The sequence below is a fragment of the Peromyscus leucopus genome, chromosome 18 (genome assembly GCF_004664715.2).
Source record: "Peromyscus leucopus breed LL Stock chromosome 18, UCI_PerLeu_2.1, whole genome shotgun sequence".
NCBI classification, from domain to species: Eukaryota; Metazoa; Chordata; class Mammalia; order Rodentia; family Cricetidae; genus Peromyscus; species Peromyscus leucopus.
The window spans coordinates 20,447,921-20,466,000 of NC_051078.1; the positions used below are offsets into that span (position 1 = coordinate 20,447,921).

An 18,080-nucleotide genomic window follows, 5' to 3' on the forward strand; every position below is an offset into this window, starting at 1 on the left:
TGTTTCTGCATCTGTTTCCATCAGTTGCTGTTCAAAAGGCTCTCTGATGACAACTGGAGCAGCCAGTCTGATCACAGGAGACGGCCAGCTGAGGCTACCATATCCACTATTGCTAGGGTCTTAGCTGGAGTCACCCTTGTAGATTTGTGGGAGTTTTTCTTGCACCAGGTTTCTGTCTGACCCCCAAATGCCCCCTGTATGAAGACATCACCTTCAATACTCCCCTCTATCCACCCTCCAACCTGATCCCTCATGTTCCCATCCCCACCTGCCCCCAGTCTACCCAGGAAATCTCTTCTATTTCCCCTTGCTTGGGAAATCTGTCTTGGGGACCTCCTTGTTACATAGCTTCCCCAGGGCTGTGGCTTATAACTTGGTTATCCTTTACTTTACAGTTAATATCCACTTATGAGTGAGGACATGCCATGTTGGTCTTTCTTGGTCTAGGTTACCTTACTCAGGATGATTTTTTTTTCTAGTTCTACTCATTTGCCTGCAAATTTCCTGATGTCATTCTTTTTAACAGTTGAATAATACTCCACTGTGTAAATGCACCACATTTTCTTAATCCGTTCTTTGGTTGTGGGCTATCTAGGTTGTTTCCAGGTTCTGGCTATTACAAATAATGCTGCTCTGAACATAGTTGAGCAAGTGTCCTTGTGGTATGATTGAGCTTCCTTTGGATATATGCCCAAGAGTAGCTGGGTCTTAAGGTAGATTGATTCCCAATTTTCTGAGAAACTGCCATATTGATTTCCTACCACCAATGGAGGAGTGTTCCCCTTGCTCCACATCCTCTCTAACATGAGCTGTCACTTGTGTTATTGATCTTAGCCATTCTGACAGGTTTAAGATGGAATCTCATAGTTTTGATTTTCATTTCCCTGATGGCTAAAGATACTGAACATCTCTTCAAGTGTATCTCAGACATTTGAGATTCTTCTGTTGAGAATTCTGTTTAGATCTGTACCCCATTTTTAATTGGATAATTTGGTTTGTTTTTATTTTTTGTTTTTGATTTCTAGTTTCTTGAGTTATTTCTGTAATTTGGAGATCAACCCTCTGTCAAAGGTGGGGTTGGTGAAGATCTTTTCCCATTCCATACACTGCTGTTTTGTGCTTTTCAGTTTCAGGAGGTCTCATTTATTAATTGTTGATCTCAGTTTCTGTGCTACTGGTGATCTATTCAGAAAGTTGTCTCCTGTGCCAATTTGTTCAAGGCAATATTTCCCACTTTCTTTTCTATCAGATTCAGTGTTACTGGATTTATGTTGAGGTCTTTGATCCACTTGAACTTGAGTTTTGTGCAGGGTGAGAAATAAGGTTCTATTTGCATTCTTCTACATGTCAACATCCAGTTATACCAGCACCACTTGTTGAAGATGCTTTCTTTTTTCCATTATATAATTTTGGCCTTTTTTTTTTTTTTTTTTTTTTTGTCCAAAATCAGGTGTTCATAGGTATGTGGATTTATGTCAGGGTTTCCAGCTTGGTTCCACTGATCCACCAAGCTTATGGAATCCTGTTTAAGTGCAGGGGAAAGGATTGTATGAGAGGAGGGAGGTGTGTGTGGGGGGTCAAGGTCATCACAAGGGAACCTATAGAAACAACAAACATAGGCTCATAGGAGTACACAGAGTCCAGACTAACAGCTAGGGAGGCTGCATGGGACCAACCTAGGCCCTCTACATCTGTGTGACAGTTATGTAGTTTGGGCTACTTATGGGACTCCTAGCAATACAAGCAGTGCCTGTCCCTAACACTTCGGCTGGCTTTTAGAAACCTATTCCTCATACTGGGTTGCCTTGCCCAGCCTTAATACAAGGAAAAGAGCTTAGCCTTATCTTTACTTGATATGACATGCTTTGTTGACACCCATGAGAGGCCTGCCCCTTTCTGAACAGAAATGAAGGAGGAATGGATTAAAGGAGTGGGGGATAAGTGGGGGTAGGGGAATAGAAGGAGAGGAGGGAGGGGAAACTGTGGTTTGAATGTAAAGTAAATGAAGAAACTTCATACACAAAAGTTAATTTTCTTCTAGCTAAGATACAGCATTGAAACATAGATGGACACATTCAGGATGTTTTCTGTGTTGCATCTGAAGCTGGTAGCACCATCAGCTATTGCATGTAAGCGCTGAAGCATCGAAGTTCAACAGTGGCCCTATTCCTAATTTTCCCATGTCTTTTGTGGCCGCCATATTTACCTCCAACATAATAAGTTTAGGAGTAGAATGGAATTTCTCCTGAATTGTTTACACTGTTAACTGCAAGGTGAGGAAGCCAAACATTGACTGTGTAAGCTTATATGTCTTGTAAACCTGAATTAGGGTATATTTTCATAGTAAGTATAAGGAATGTGTGTAAGCAGGCTGTCAGAGATAATAGAGTAGTGTACTGGGTAGAGTCTCTTACGTTATTCCTGATTAAATTCTGCTCAGTGAGGAAAAAGACAAACATAATTCAAACAGATAACCCATTTAGCTTCTCCGTGGTGAGAAATACCATCAGAATTTAAATCCTCCAAGTATTGGAGTCAAATAAATCTGGTTCAGTGTTTTGGGCTTTTCTGAGTTTTGCTATGCATGTTATTAGGAACAAGTTGCTTTCTCTTATGAAGCATTCGTTTTCTTATTTCTGGCAAAGAAACACTGATGTGTATGAATGGTTATTATGGGTGTTATTATGATACCATGTTTCAAAATCTCACAACATTCTTAGAATAATTCATTGACCTATTTAGTGGTTATGGTAGAATTGGTGATGCTTAGTATCTAGATGGAAGAAGAGGAAGATTAAGAGAAGACTGTCATTTGGAGACCAGAGATAACAGGTTATCAGAGCAAACAAAGAAAGGCCACAAAAATGCAAGGCACAATTGCACTGTTTGAATGCCTTTAAATTTGCATATGAGGTATCTGTTCTTTTTTTCTATAAAAAGACTTATCTAAAATGAGAAGCTGACTTAATCAGCCTTCAGAGGCATATTACTGGGTACAGGATTCTTAGTATTGAAGATGTGATTGGCAGAGCCTCAGGTTCCCACTTCACTTACTCTGTCGAAGGTACAGATGCTGCCATTTCAGCTGCTTTTGATGTGCAGTCTATCATGAAGTGTCCGGGGAGATTTTTTCATCTGGACGTCTTTCTGACACTGAGTGATCTCTGGTTTGTCCTTTTTAAAGAAACCTGAGGCTCCTTATTGCTACTATAAAAAGACAGACTGGGGACGGATTTAGAGGTGGGCATGGGAATGTGTCTTAGATGTGTGTACTCAACTGAAGCCAATTTTACAGCTGTTGCTATGAGAGTTACTGTGTTGTGTGTGAATTCTATAACATAGAGTCCCCCGTGTCTCATTCTGGGTGTAGCTGTGTTGAAATTCTTCTTCTGTACTTGAACTTCTATGATCTATTTAGTTAAGGTCCTCAGCTTGCTTTCTGTTTTCTAAGAAAGGAGCATCATTACTTTTCTTGTCTACCAGTCATTTCAAAAGCATTCTGACTCTTTTCCGCCAATTCTCATCCTCACCACAATGCTCTGGTCTTCACAGCCAGGACATTTTTGACTTGTAACAAAGTTGCAAATATAGAGTAGAAGCAGACTAATTTCTTGCCTAAAATGAAAAGGGATTTTAGAAATCTTAATGTGCTTGATTTGTTCTTGGCGACTCATTGCCACAAACTGCTCAATACCCAGATGAGCTTAGACCTGAACAAGGTTCTCAAACTTCAAAGAACCAAAAATATGAATACTGCATAATTATGAAACATTAATTAACTTAGCAACATTGATGGTATCATAAAAAACAACAAGTATAGGAATTCAACCCTGTCTACTCCAAACATGGTCTGTGACCTGTAGCAATTACAGTGTCTGGAAGCTTGTTAGATGTGCAGACTATTAGAATTGGAAGAATTGGAAGGACTGTTGAATCATAGCTCACAGGCAGTAAGATTCCCCAGAGAGCACATGATCACATTAAACTATAAGGTCTACCATGCTACAAATACCAGGTACTCAAAGAAAGACAATTATAGAGTCATACAGTGCAGGAGCCCTCGTTAGTTGCAAACCATTGAACGAGTTACTTAGACTCACTGAGTTTACTGAACTAGAAACATAAGCCCTTCCCACCTCATAGGGTTTTTGTGAAATAACAAAGTTAAGGAATCTTCAGTAGGCCTATATATAGAATGGTTATGTTAGCAATATTAACATTATTTTCCTTGTAGAATGGGCAATGATACTAATAGATTTTGATGCCAACATGAGAGAGTTTGGTGAAGTCAAGATGATTCCGTCCTGGCCCCGTGAACTGTATTCCCAGCAAAACAGACTTGAATTTTGTGTGACTGCATTTTTTTCCAAATTTGTGTCCTAACATATGTATATAAATCTTTATAAATGGAAAAATGTATACTTCCTTAATGAAATTTCATGAATACTTCTTTTACCTGGAGCATCTATAACCGCCCCCCCACACACACTTAAATCATCTGTCCTGATTTTATTGGGCAGCCCTGTGTGATCTCAGGCAATTCTCATAATCTCTACCATTTCTTCCACACACCCTGTTCATCTGATGTTTAACATGAGTCACCATACAGTGACATTCCTCTTATATCTCTTTTCTTTGTTCTAACAGGATTATACTGTGTAGGAGTGCCTTGAATCCAGAAGCTACTCAGTAAATAGTAACAGATGATATGATTAGACTAGTTCTGTAGATATGGGAATTAAATCAAATTGATTAATATTTCAAGAAAAAGCAGAATAGCATGACAGTAATTTCTTAAAATCAGTAAACATGTAAATTTATGCTGAACATCCAGACACTAGAGGGTCCCCGGGGAATCTGTAAAGTGAGGATGATAATAGATAACCACATCTCAGGATGATGATAATAAATAAAAGTAGAAATAGAGTTTGAAGATGGGGATATATCTCAGTACCTAAAAGGACTCACAGTGCAATTCCGAAGACCTGAGTTTAGATTTTTGAATCCACGTAGAAAGCTAAATGCAATAGCACATACCTGTAACTCTACCATTTCTACAGTTACAAGAAAGGAGGAAGTGGGACAGAGATAGGAAAATCCCGTGAAAGCTCACAACCTGGCTAGCCTAGAGCACACCATGGAAAAGCAGAAACACTAAGAAAGATCCTATCTCAGAACAAATTAAAAGTTGAGAGAGCAACTCCAGAAGATACCTGTGTACATGCACACATGCACACAAATATTAAAATAATAGAGTTGTATCCTTAAATTGTTTGCCCTGATCAATATAGATTTCAAATACACATGATCCTGTGTTCAGTCTTAGTACCACAGACAGACAGACAGACAGACAGACAGACACACACACACACACACACACACACACACGCACACACACACAGACACACACACACACACACCACAAAATATAACTTTAGTGATTAGTTTTGTTTACAAATACAGATAAATTAAAAGGCTACATCATTATTTATATTTAGCCATATAAGAAGTAGCTAATATCCTTATAACTTTAAAAATTCTCTATTTCATAAGCAATGAAGAATATTCATTTATTAGAATGAACTGTGGTGGTGACTGAATAACAAAGAGTTTCTTAAGGGAGGGATATTGTTTTATTTATCTTCAAATATATAAATACTGAGGACTGATATATTCATTTGGTAAGAGTAACTTGAGTATGTGTTTAATTTTGTTCCTGAAATTGATACTTTCCAAAGAGTATACAAAATACAAAGAAAGTCACATCACAGAAGTAATTAACGCTGCATAATATGTTGCTTTTCAGTTCAGAATAAATATGTACCTATATTTAAGAAATAAATGGGGCTGGAGAGATGACTCACTGGCCAAGCGTACATAACACTCTTGAGAAGATGTTAAGTCTGACTCCTAGGACCTTGGCTGGTTCACAACCACCTGCAACTCTAGATCCAGGGACTCTGACTCCCTCTTCTGGCCGCTGCCAACACCTGCATTCACATGCACTTGCACATGCCCACACACAAACACACAAATAACTACATTTTTACAGGAAGGGGAATAAAAAACCATAAATGTGTAGTGATGTTTAATAAGTGACCAAGACAAATCAATCTTTCCCATTTTTTTTTAATTATGTACAGATTCCTCCAAAGGACCTCAACCATCTTCAGGTATAAATGGAAACACACAGCCTCCCAGCACTGCTGGGCAACCCCCAGCCTCTGCCATCCCTTCCCCAAGTGCCAGCAAGCCCTGGCGCAGCAAGTCCATGAATGTCAAGCACAGTGCCACCTCCACCATGCTGACGGTGAAGCAGTCGAGCCCAGCCACATCCCCCACTCCATCTTCAGACCGACTGAAGCCTCCTGTCACAGAAGGGGTCAAAAGCGCTCCCTCGGGACAGAAATCGATGCTTGAAAAGTTCAAGCTGGTCAATGCCCGGACTGCGTTGCGCCCCCCTCAGTCTACCAGTTCAGGACCTAGTGATGGTGGGAAGGATGATGATGCCTTTTCTGAATCTGGAGACATGGAAGGGTTTAACAGTGGTCTGAACAGCGGTGGTTCAACCAACAGCAGTCCCAAAGTGTCACCTAAATTAGCCCCTCCAAAAGCAGGAAGCAAAAATCTCAGCAATAAAAAGTCTTTGCTGCAGCCAAAAGAAAAGGAGGAAAAAAACAGGGACAAAAATAAAGCCTGCACTGAAAAGACGGGAAAGGAAGAGAAGGACCAGGTGACGGAGACGGCTCCGAAAAAGACCTCTAAAATCGCAAGCTTGATCCCAAAGGGCAGCAAGACCGCCGCCGCCAAGAAAGAGAGCTTGATTCCATCATCCAGTGGGATTCCAAAGCCAGGCTCAAAGGTACCCACGGCAAAGCAAACTATTTCACCGGGCAGTGCAGCAAGCAAAGAGTCTGAAAAATTCAGGACTACCAAGGGGAGCCCTTCCCAGGCCTTCCCCAAGCCCATCACCGCGGAGAAAGCCAGCACCCATGGCCTCTCCGCTCCTCAGGAGGGGAGGGAAGCTGGCCATGTGTCACCTTCTAGTTCCTGTGGACAGAGCACTGGCAACGGAGCCGTCCAGCTCCCCCAGCAGCAGCAGCACAGTCATCCCAACACTGCCACGGTGGCTCCCTTCATTTACAGGTGAGGTGGCCTCAGTCGCCCTGTGTTGGCACCTCTTCACAGTTAGGTGGGTCACATGAAGTTAAATGCCCATTTGAGAATGTTTCTCGTGGAAGTTTTACAGGACAAGAATTCTGTACAAAAGCATAGTCTGGGGGGCGGGCGTGGGAACCTTCTCCTCGTGCATTGGGTCCTATTCGATCAGAAACCGAGGCCTTCAAAAATTAACTTATGTCTTGTCGAGGGCAAGATGGCATTGAGGTGCCGCGACTTTCTCATGTCTGGTTCTTTCATCCTACTGCCCTGTTAGCTCTGGTACTCAGCTACTGTCATTAGCACAAGATGTCCCTTAAAATAACTGTTGGACTCAAGGTGCTGACAGTCAATTTTTTGTTGTCATATTTGGACTAAAGTATATCAAGAGGCTGGCCTCGAGAGCCTCCGCATGTGTGCCGAATTCCCAGCTGAACCATTTACCAGCTTCATGACTTTAGACAAGTTGTTCAAAATGTCCTAGTCTTGTTGCCTTCAACTGTTAGTAGAGATTAAAATATTAACAAAAGTAATTTATTTAGTCTATAGTCTAGTGCAGTGCAAACCAGGAAGGGTTTTTATAGGTATACCATTCACGAAGTAAATGTTATATTAAATTCCTATAAGTTTGTAGATAAAAATAGCTATTTATATAATTAGTATATTAATATTTGTTGCTTTGTATTTTGTGCATTCATTCTACACTGTATACATTAAACACATAATTATATATTTTACCTATAAATATGCCGACTATACTATACAGTTACCAAAGTAGCCCATTTTTCCTGTGAGGGGACTTGCCTCATCAATTAGAGCTCTGTCAGTCACTAGGATGAGTCTAATTTAATTCTCTGTCTGCTTAGTAAAGACCTGACCAAGGGAAGAATAATGTCTGCTAGTCCCATCCTTTTGGCAGGTTGTCAGATTTAAAGCAAGTAAGACATTTTAAGAATAGGAAGCAAGACTTGCTATAATTATCATGGAGTCAAGACTTCAGTGAAATATTTTATTAATGTATTGAATTATGGCTTTCTAAAAATAAAGACAAGAATTGCAATTGCTAATTTTTTTTTCCTTTAAAAGAACATAAATACTTTTCTTTGAGGTTTCATATACTGACTAAAGCAAAATTCTAATTATTAGATTTTATTTAAGGGACTTGCAACATCTCTGGTCAGTATCCCTGGGACTGACAGTGCATAGCCTGTACCTGGTCAGAGATCTGTTGTTCCTGGCTCCAAAGTCCCCAACTAGCTATTCAAAAATAAGATGCCCCAAATCCAAATCCACATTTCAACAATATAAGAAAAACATGGAGCTTTAAATATATCACACTCAGCACATCTGTGCATTTCAAATATATTTTGCAAAGACATCAATCATTTTTAAATCAAATATGAATGCCAATGAAAATGAATATCTATACTTAGGTATTCATCCAGCCTATTACTGCAAGTCACAGTCAACTTATGTTGCTTATTTGTGTTGAAACATTCAGCAAATGAAAATTTAGTGGATTCCATTAGAAAATATAATGTTTTTGATTCAGCACTCCTAATCTTCTTTAACATTCCAGATATCTCTATATTGATATTGAATTTACCTATATAACACACAGAACTCTTTGGTCATAATTCCTTAATTTTTAAAATTACATGCATTTCCATGTGTATGATCATTTTGCATATGGGGTGACTTAAGCATAGCTAATTAACATATGCTTTTTCACACATAGTTAACCATTTGTGTCGTGAGCATACTTCATACTCCCTCAACAGTATTTTGCATGCCATCTATTATTATCACATGTAACCACCATCTTATACTAAACCTTAGGTCTCCTAAACGTATTTCTCCTCTCAAAAAGAAATTTTGTGTCTCTGAGCAATAATTCCCAAAACTAGGAACACCCACTTTCATCATCGCCACTAATATATGACTCTTTTCTAGTTCTATGAGATCAGTTTGTGTGTATGACTTTTCTCTAGTTCTATGAGATCATTGTGTGTGTGTGTGTGTGTGTGTGTGTGTGTGTGTGTGTGTGTAAAATGAAGGAAAGACAATGTTCTTTTTCTATGCCTGGCTTATTTTACCTACCTTCTTGTCCCCCAGGGACATCCTTTTGCCTCAAATGACAGGCTTCCTCCTTCTTTATGCTTGAATAATATCCTGTCCCATTTGTGTGCAACATTAAAAGCAAAGCATTTTCCAGTTGCAATGTACCTGCTAACAGCTTCACAGGAAGCACGAGCTGGCTTTTTTGGAGCCCAGTGCCTATGGTGAGATGCTTGCGCAGCCTTGGTGCAGGGAGGAGGGGCTTGGACCTGCCTCAACTGAATGTACCAGGTCTCGAGTTTTTGAGACCATGGCTCTCAGAGCCACAATCATTGCTTGCCACCAGTGACTGGACATGTGACTTCCAATAACCTACTTAAGGATTTTGAACTTCAATTTTCCAGACTATAAAATGGAGATGAAATAATCAAACCTGCCTCACATGACTCTTTCCAAGATTGGGCTGGTGTTTTCACTATGTTAGCTGCATCTATCATGTCCTACACAGCCTTCTCCAAATTGTTCAAAGAGTGATTGATGAAGAGTAGTTGCCTTAAAAGATTTAAGGACCCAATTCCATGTAAAACAGTCATCATTAATGGCAATAATAATACTTAGGCTATTGTCATAACATAAATAAAACTAACAAAAACACATAATATAGTACTCTATATGACACAATTATGAAATATTATCACAGAATTTTATAAATGATAAAATTATGTCCTCTAAAGGCAGAGTTTTTCCATTCTCATGTTTTCCCACCATGAGTGAGAGAGGTTTACATTTTTGATTCATGGCATTTTGAGTGTGACACCACATGTCTTTCCTCATCCTAACTATCCCTGCTCATGTAAGAGCCCTTCCTGAAAGCCACCTGACATGTTTTATGGGTGTTATTAATTATTTGAGATAATAATAGTCATGACTTATGACTTTATAATGGCAGTATCATCTTTTAAAATATCATCTGTTAGAGGTTACCTACTGAAATCCTCCATGCTGCAAGATTGATATTCATTTCCTGACTTAAACTTCACCACAATCCACGAGGATGTGATACTATTCTTATTTATCAGAATTGGAGAAGCAGCGATTTAGATCCAGAATAGTAATGATGTCAGAAAATTACAGAGTCTGCAAGAATTTAACTGTGAAACAAATTCTGACTGACTGCACACATTTTCTCTTCAGTGAGCCTGAATGTGAGGACATGCTCTCCTCTGTCAGTCCTTTCTGCAATGTGGAAAGAATGAGCATTATTACCAGGAAATTCAGACTAGGAAAATGTCAATAATACATTTGCAAACTTCTCAGTCAGAACTCACTTTTAGATGGGGTGTGGTGGTGTAAACCTGTGAATCCCACAACTTAGGTGTGGCCAGTCTCTGCTAGAAGAAAGAGTACACCTAAAAAAATTATAATAAGAAACTGTGAATTGTTATTAACTGGTAAAAATTAACATAATACATATTTTGCATATAAATATATGCATATATCATATTTAAATATACTTAAATAACCTACACAGAATTGGAAGATTATTGGGCTCAGGGTAATTTTTTAAGTGTTTTATAAGTCTTTCTTAGGATCACAGTTAGGCTAATATTGCTGTGAAAAAACACCATAACCAAATACAACTTGGGGAGGAAAGGGTTCATTTCATTTTTCACTTCCAGGTAATAGTCTGTCACTAAGAAACTCAGAATAGGAAATCAAGAAGCGGGGTAGGAACCTGAAGGCAAGAACTGAAGCATAAACCGTGGAGGAACACTAACTGCCCAGCTCCTCATGTCTTGCTTAACCTGATTTCTTACACAACTCAGGATCACCTACCAATAAGTGGTGGTACTTCCATGTGTACTCTCAAAATATTCATTAATCAAGGAAAATTCTCACAGCCTTATCCATAGTCCAGTTTGGAAGGTGAATTTTCTCACTGAGGTTCCTTCTTCCCAAATGACTATGGCTTGTGTCAAGTTTACAAAAATCTCACCAGGACACTTGCTTAATTACCATCCCTACTGGAACACTTATATATGCTTCATAATATTCTTTCTTACCAACTGTATATCCAGAATTCCATACATATGATGGTAAGTTATGATAGTTAAAGGTTTTCATGCAGTCTAACTTCACATACAACATAACATATTTTACATCACTTTTGTAACTCAATGATCCCCACAAAGAAATGAGTATTGTAAATTTATTATGACCTTTACTCACTTAATGAGCAGAAATAACTGACATTAAATGATAGAGAATTGAAGAAGATCTTAACAGTCACAACAATTTGAAATTGGAATAGCCTGCCTTTTATAAGTGTGAATATGTCCACAGAAACATCTATGAAGTAGTAACACAATCATTTGATAGGCGTTAGAGAAAAGGGAATCACCACATACTATACTTTTCATATACCCATCCTTCACGCTTCAGGTGACTTGCAGTGGTGTTACAAAGGTAGGGGATGTGATAAGAATATAATGAAATGCTGGGTGGTGGTGGCGCACACCTTTAATCCTAGCACTCGGGAGGCAGAGCCAGGTGGATCTCTGTGAGTTCAAGGCCAGCCTGGGCTACCAAGTGAGTTTCAGGAAAGGCGCAAAGCTACACAGAGAAACCCTGTCTCGAAAAACCAAAAAAAAGAAAAAAAAAGAATATAATGAAATACATGAAACATTGCTGATATAAAAGTACATTGTATTAGAATTTATATTGAAGACATTTCTTTTTAAATTTTTAAAAGTGAGTATAGTCAATTAGTGTCTAATAGAGAGGTCAAAGTAAGCAGTGAGATTTATAGCAAAGGTTGGATTTTGTCAGGTGTCTAAATCTAGTATTTTGCTTTTTTTTTTTTTTTTTTTTCGAGACAAGAGTTTCTCTGTGTAGCTTTGGAGCCTGTCCTGCGATTCACTCTCACTCTGTATCCCAGGCTGGCCTTGAACTTATAGAGATCCACTTGCCTCTGCCTCTTGAGTGCTAGGATTATAGGTGTGTGCCACCCCCCCCCAGCTAATCTGATATTTGGCAGTTTTACAATCCAGGTTAAAAGCAGCAAAGGAATAAACTGTACAGTGCCGTGTACAGTCTAGAAATGAAAATAGCCACTGAGGCACGCCTCAAGGATTCATGATCATGTGGTTGAAGGACTGAAGGAAACAAATGGGACAGAAAAAATCCATATTTTAATCACTCTCCCAGAAAGCATCCAACTTTTAGCTAATCCTATCAAGTCTTTCAAAACACAACCCAAGTCAGCCGCTTCTTCCTACTTCTATTTACCTACTTCTCACCAAATTTCCAGTGAGTGTCTCCACTCTTACATCAGGGCCCTTTGCAGTCACACCCTTCCTTCTGCCAACACTTTTGGAAATGTCACTTACATATAGAGATCCTTGATTTACAATAGTTTACCTCATTTTTTTTGACATGATATCGATGTAAAAGTGATAAGCTACCGAGCAGAAACTGTCGTTGGCTGTTCAGATTCTGATCCTTTCCAGGACTGGGGATATGCAGAAGGATGCTTTTGGTGCTGCTAGGCATTAGCCAGAAGCCGCATCTCCCAGTTAGCTATGAGATCTCCTTTGCAAACAGGCCACAGTGTACAGTGTGCCCACGGGTGCGATAGGGATGCCCAGTAAGGCAGCTGTCTTTGATGTGTTTTTGACCTCACAGTTTTTCAGGCGACAATGAGCTTTGTAAGTTGAGGAGAATACGTATCCCATTCCGTCACAAGTAACCCTCTTTTAGGTTTCTCTTAATCTTCCCAAATAAAATTCAAAGCTTTACTCTGCCCTATAAAGTACCATAAAAGCTTTCCTTCTAGCTGTCACTCAAGGCATAGTCATCTCCCTTTCCTCCTAGCACATTGTAATTCAGCAGTCACTCTGTAATACAAACTAATTAATCCTGCTCGGGAGCCTTCACAAACATTCTCTCTGCCTCTGGAGACTGTTTTCCAGATCCATGTAAGCTGTAACGCATCTCCACCTATAGGTGATTTCTTTGCAGAAACTAATTTGGCCATCTACTGGTGAGAACATCCACTGTGCCCCAGCCAGTATTTGTATCTCATACTCCCCTTAGCCTTTTGTTGTTATTTGCTGTTTCCTCATTTAGGCCATTAAATTATATGACTTTAGTTGCCTGCACATGTATTATAAGTTCATAGCAAGCAAACTTTTGTCTTTTAAAACTCACAATTTTGATTTTCTTTATATTTGAATAAAAATCTATTGTATAGACATATCATAATGTTATTATATGTTCATCAGCTCATGGACAGCTACCTGGTTCCATTTCCTGTCATGAATATAGAATGAGTGAATATGAGTTAACAAGTGTCTCTGTGGTAAGATACAGAGACTTTTAGGTATATGCCAAGGGGTGGTACACATGGGTCATATGACAATTTTGGAGACATCGCCACACTGATTTCCACAGTGGCCATATAGTTTACAACCCTACCACATCTATTCTTCTCCTACAATCACATCAGCATTTAATGTTTATTTTCTTGACAACAGCTATTCTGACTAGGGTAAGATGGAATCTCAAACAATGTATAATTTGCATTTCCATGATGGTTAAATATGTTGGACATTTAAAAGTGATTTCTCAGCTATCTGTTTTACTCATTTGAGAAATATCTTTTCAGTTCCATAGCCTGCCTCCACCTTTTTTTAATTTTCGTGGACTATTTGTTTCTTCATAGTCTATGTTTTTTTTTTTTATTTCTTTGGATAATCTAGAAATTAATCTATCACATAAAAAGCTGACAGAAAAAAACTTCTATTATTGAGTGAGATAGGGCAGGGAAATGGGGGTGAGAATTACCAAAAGTGTGTGTGTGTGTGTGTGTGTGTGTGTGTGTGTGTGTGTGTGTGTGTGTGTGAATGTGTATGCATGTATATATGTGTGTGTGTGTGTAAACATAATTGTCAAAGAATAAAAATAAATAGAATTTTAGTACATATATGAAGCATGTAGGATAGGAGAAACATTGCATGTCTAGTATTTCAGTTACCTTTCATTGTCCCAGATATAGTGGACAAGAGACAAAGTGCACTATATGATTCAGCAAGAAATGTAAAAAGTAAAAATATCCCTAGGACTCAGCCTTAAAACCTCATGGAAAGTGGAAATGTACTTTTAGCTCTCAGAATCAGAGAAGTACCACAATAATCTAGAATCAGAAAGGCATGTAGAATGTCACCATTGCCTCAGTTTCCCTTCATCTTGCTGTGGTAAAAATAGACTTACAAAGGAAACTCAGAGGAGAAAGAGTTTATTCTGGCTCATAGTTCAAGGCTACAGTCTATCTTGTTGGGGAAGTAAAAATGAGAGAAGCGTAAAGCAGCTACTCACTATGCATCCCCAGTCAAGGAGTAGCTCAGCTTAGTTCCTCTTTTATAGAGTCCAACGTGCAGCCCAAGTAATGGAACTACACAGGGCGGGTGGGTATTTCCTCCTTAATTATCCTAATCAAAAGAACCCTTCATAAGCATGCCCGGAATCCTATCTTCAAGGTGATTCTTGATCTCATTAGGTTGGCAATTGATATTAACATCAAAAGCCCATGCTTAGTCAACTTGATACCCAAGTATATCACCTCAAATAATAACATTCCACTCCTTGTCTCCATAGTCTCATGTTCATCTCATATTGCACAATATTATCCAGTGAATCAACAGACCCTACAGGCTTTACAAACTTCAGTAATTTGAAAGTCCAAAGTCGACATCTCATCTGGGACTCAAGTCAATATATCCACTGCGAATTCCTGTAAGATAAAAAAAAATAAGTCATATACTGCCAGCATATAAAGATGCAGAATAAACATTGCTATTCTAAAAACAGAAGAATTGGTTCATACCAAGGAATGACAAGTCCCAACCAAAACCAAAGCTAGCAGGGAAAACATCCATCTTTTAGTTCCAGGTCTGGCATCTAAGGCTGTGATGAAATTTTCTAAAGGTTAAAAGTAGTCCCATACTTACAACGCCACCAGTTGCAATACATACATCTCCACTTCATGTCTGCAGCTTTCATTGGCAGATACGATATGACGACATCTACAACATTGTGTGTTCCATTGCAACTTAGGCTTTACCTTCACAACTTTACACAGTGGCCTTTCAGGGACTCTTTGTCGGGATTCCCATCCAACCACACATTGCCTATCCTCAGCTGCTCTTGGAAACTGTGAAGCAGGACTCCGTGAGACCATCATTCTTTTTTATTTTTTTTTTTCATTTTTCTTTATTAAGAAAATTTCTACTCTACATACCACTCACAGATCCCACCTCCTCCCTTCTTCCACCCCCCCCCAAGCTCTCCCTCCCAAGCCACCCCACATCTCCACATCCCCCAAATTAAGGTCTTCCGTGGGGAGTCAGCAGAGCCCTGTACACTGAGCCTAGGCACCCTAACCATCATCATAGAGCCTTTGTCCAGTGACTGATGGAGGCAGATGTAGAGATCCATGGCCAAGTGCCAGGCTGTACTCCAGGAATCCAGTCAATGAGAGAGAGGAGGGATTCTGCAGGTGGGGGACATCAAGATTATGATGGGAAGATGTGCAGAGATGGCCAGCCACACTAGTGGAAGCCCATGAACTGTAGACTAGTGGCTGTGGAGAGCATCATTCTTAATATCCCCCATGCCTGCAAAGCTAATACCTTGTGGATCATGTTGTTAAGTTATTCTTCCAGCCAGTGATGTACCCTGGACTTTACGGACCACAGGTTTAAAATCCTCTGTGCTAACACTGGGGAAGGAAGTTTTCTCTAGGGAGTTGGTTTTGAGAATCAAGGAACTTCTTCAGTTTAGTTTTTATTTTTTCCCTTCAAAGACTTTTGCTTCTTCTGAAGCTGGGTATGGTTTTGCCTTCAGGAACCTTTCCTGTTGTTCCATTGCAGCCTAGGTGATTCTCTTCCCTGGTGCTTATCTCTATAGAGTTACAGCTCCTTGATCAGCACCAGCTGAATATTCTTTTGTCTTTAAATTACCCATGCCAGAATCTTTAGTACATTGCTTTAAACTCAATTTCACTTAAGTTTTCACGTCATGGGCAAAATTAGCTAGGGTTTTGTCCAAAATATGTTAAGAATGGCCTCTAACCTAGTTGCTGATAGAGTCCTTCTTTGCTTCTAAAACAGTGGTTCTCAACCTTCCCAATGCTGCGACCCTTTTATATAGTTCCTCATGTGGTGACCTCCAACCACAAAAATTATTTTGTTGCTTCTTCACAACTGTAATTTTGTGTTATAAAACACAATGTAAATATCTGATATGCAGGAGAGTCACAGCTCCAAACCCTCGGGAATTGGATCTCCACTTCCTATGTTTCTTTCTGTGTTCTGGGGAAATTATTGTCTCTCTTCCTTATGTTTGTTACTATGCTGATGCTGTGAGGAGACACCATGGCCTAGGCAACATAAAGCAAAACAAAACAAAAGCACTTAATTTTGAGGCTTGCTTACAGTTGTAGATGGTTGGTCCATGATCATGGTAAAGAGCACACAGCCATGGTGCCAGATCAGTAGCTGAGAAATTTATATCCTGATTCTCAGGTAGCAGGTGGAGAATGAAAGACCAGGCATGGCATGGTCTTTTGCAACCTTACATCCCATGCCCAGTAATGTACCTCCAACAAGGACACACCTTCCAGTCCTTCCCTAACAGTTCATCAACGAGGCACTAAGCATCCAAATTTATGAGCCTATAGGAATAGTCTCCGATGAACTACCACATGCTTTAAGATATAAATGAGACTTCTTTGTTGGAGGATAAACTAGGTTAAGTGTTTATGAAGGAGCAACTTGGTGACTGTCAGAGTCATTCCCATCTGTCATTCCTTGTCCATTCATTTTGAATATATTATTTTACATTTATATTTCCAGTATTTACAACATTATGTAAAAAAGGAGTAAAACTATTGGTTAATTCAGGGGAAAATGACACTTGCATATATCAACAGTCACAAGACATATTTAAAACAATTGTTAGCCTTTTTCATAACCTGCTGTTTTGAAGTCTACATTCTTTTTTTTTTTACGTTCCATTATAGTAAATGCCAATAAAATGATGTGTTGAATATAGTGCAACACCCTACAAGCAAGGGAGTTGAGGCAGGGTCTGCCTGGGCAATTCTCAGAAGACAAAATTATCCCTAGCCAGCAAAAATGACTAATGAAGAAAAGTAAATCACTGAGTGTTGCACTTATAAATTAAATATAAATTTCATGCCTCTGTAACTCTCTATATCTGTAAAATTAGGTCAATGAAATATGATTTTGGTGTAAGAATATATCACTTCTGAAACATCATCATAGACTTCTATCAGAGATTTGGGTCATACATTTTTGTACAGTCTGGATTTGCCTAGGAAGTGACATGGAAAATTGTCATTTGTATATTCTGTATTCTAAAAGGCAAAGAATGCAGAACACTAGTTTCTAAAGTGCTCACTCAGAAGGTTTGAAACTTAGATTATTTGTTGAACAATAAATAGAGTAGGAAGAGCTGTGAGTTTACAAGGATTGAAATATGGAGCACATAACCATCTTTCAAATAAAGCATTGTACACCCTCAAGCAACCTCTGCGGATTATACTGCAGTTGTAGATTTATGGGAACTGGGCATAATTGGTCATCAGCACACACTAAAGATTATTGAATTCTTGCCTTGCAAGCCTGTCTTTTGCTAGGCTTGATATATTTATGTGCATTGGGGGAGTAGTTTAAATGCCTTCACAATGCAGTGTTTTAAAGAGGAAATACAGAGATACTCCTGGAAGATGGACTATTGCATTGAATCCTGCTGTAAGCTGGCATTCTCTAAGCATAAGGGCT

General features: G+C 39.1%; 1 protein-coding gene across 7 annotated transcripts in view; it reads left to right on the plus strand.

Annotated features, from left to right (window-relative positions):
• Positions 1-18,080, plus strand: part of Nav3 (neuron navigator 3) — a 767,863-nt gene that overhangs the window by 577,010 nt on the left and 172,773 nt on the right. For all 7 annotated transcript variants that reach the window (XM_028873085.2, XM_028873083.2, XM_028873084.2 and 4 more), the window contains one exon: positions 6,144-7,146. In XM_028873085.2, the coding sequence (XP_028728918.1) occupies positions 6,144-7,146 (1,003 nt within the window). The remainder of the gene's footprint in view (positions 1-6,143; positions 7,147-18,080) is intronic.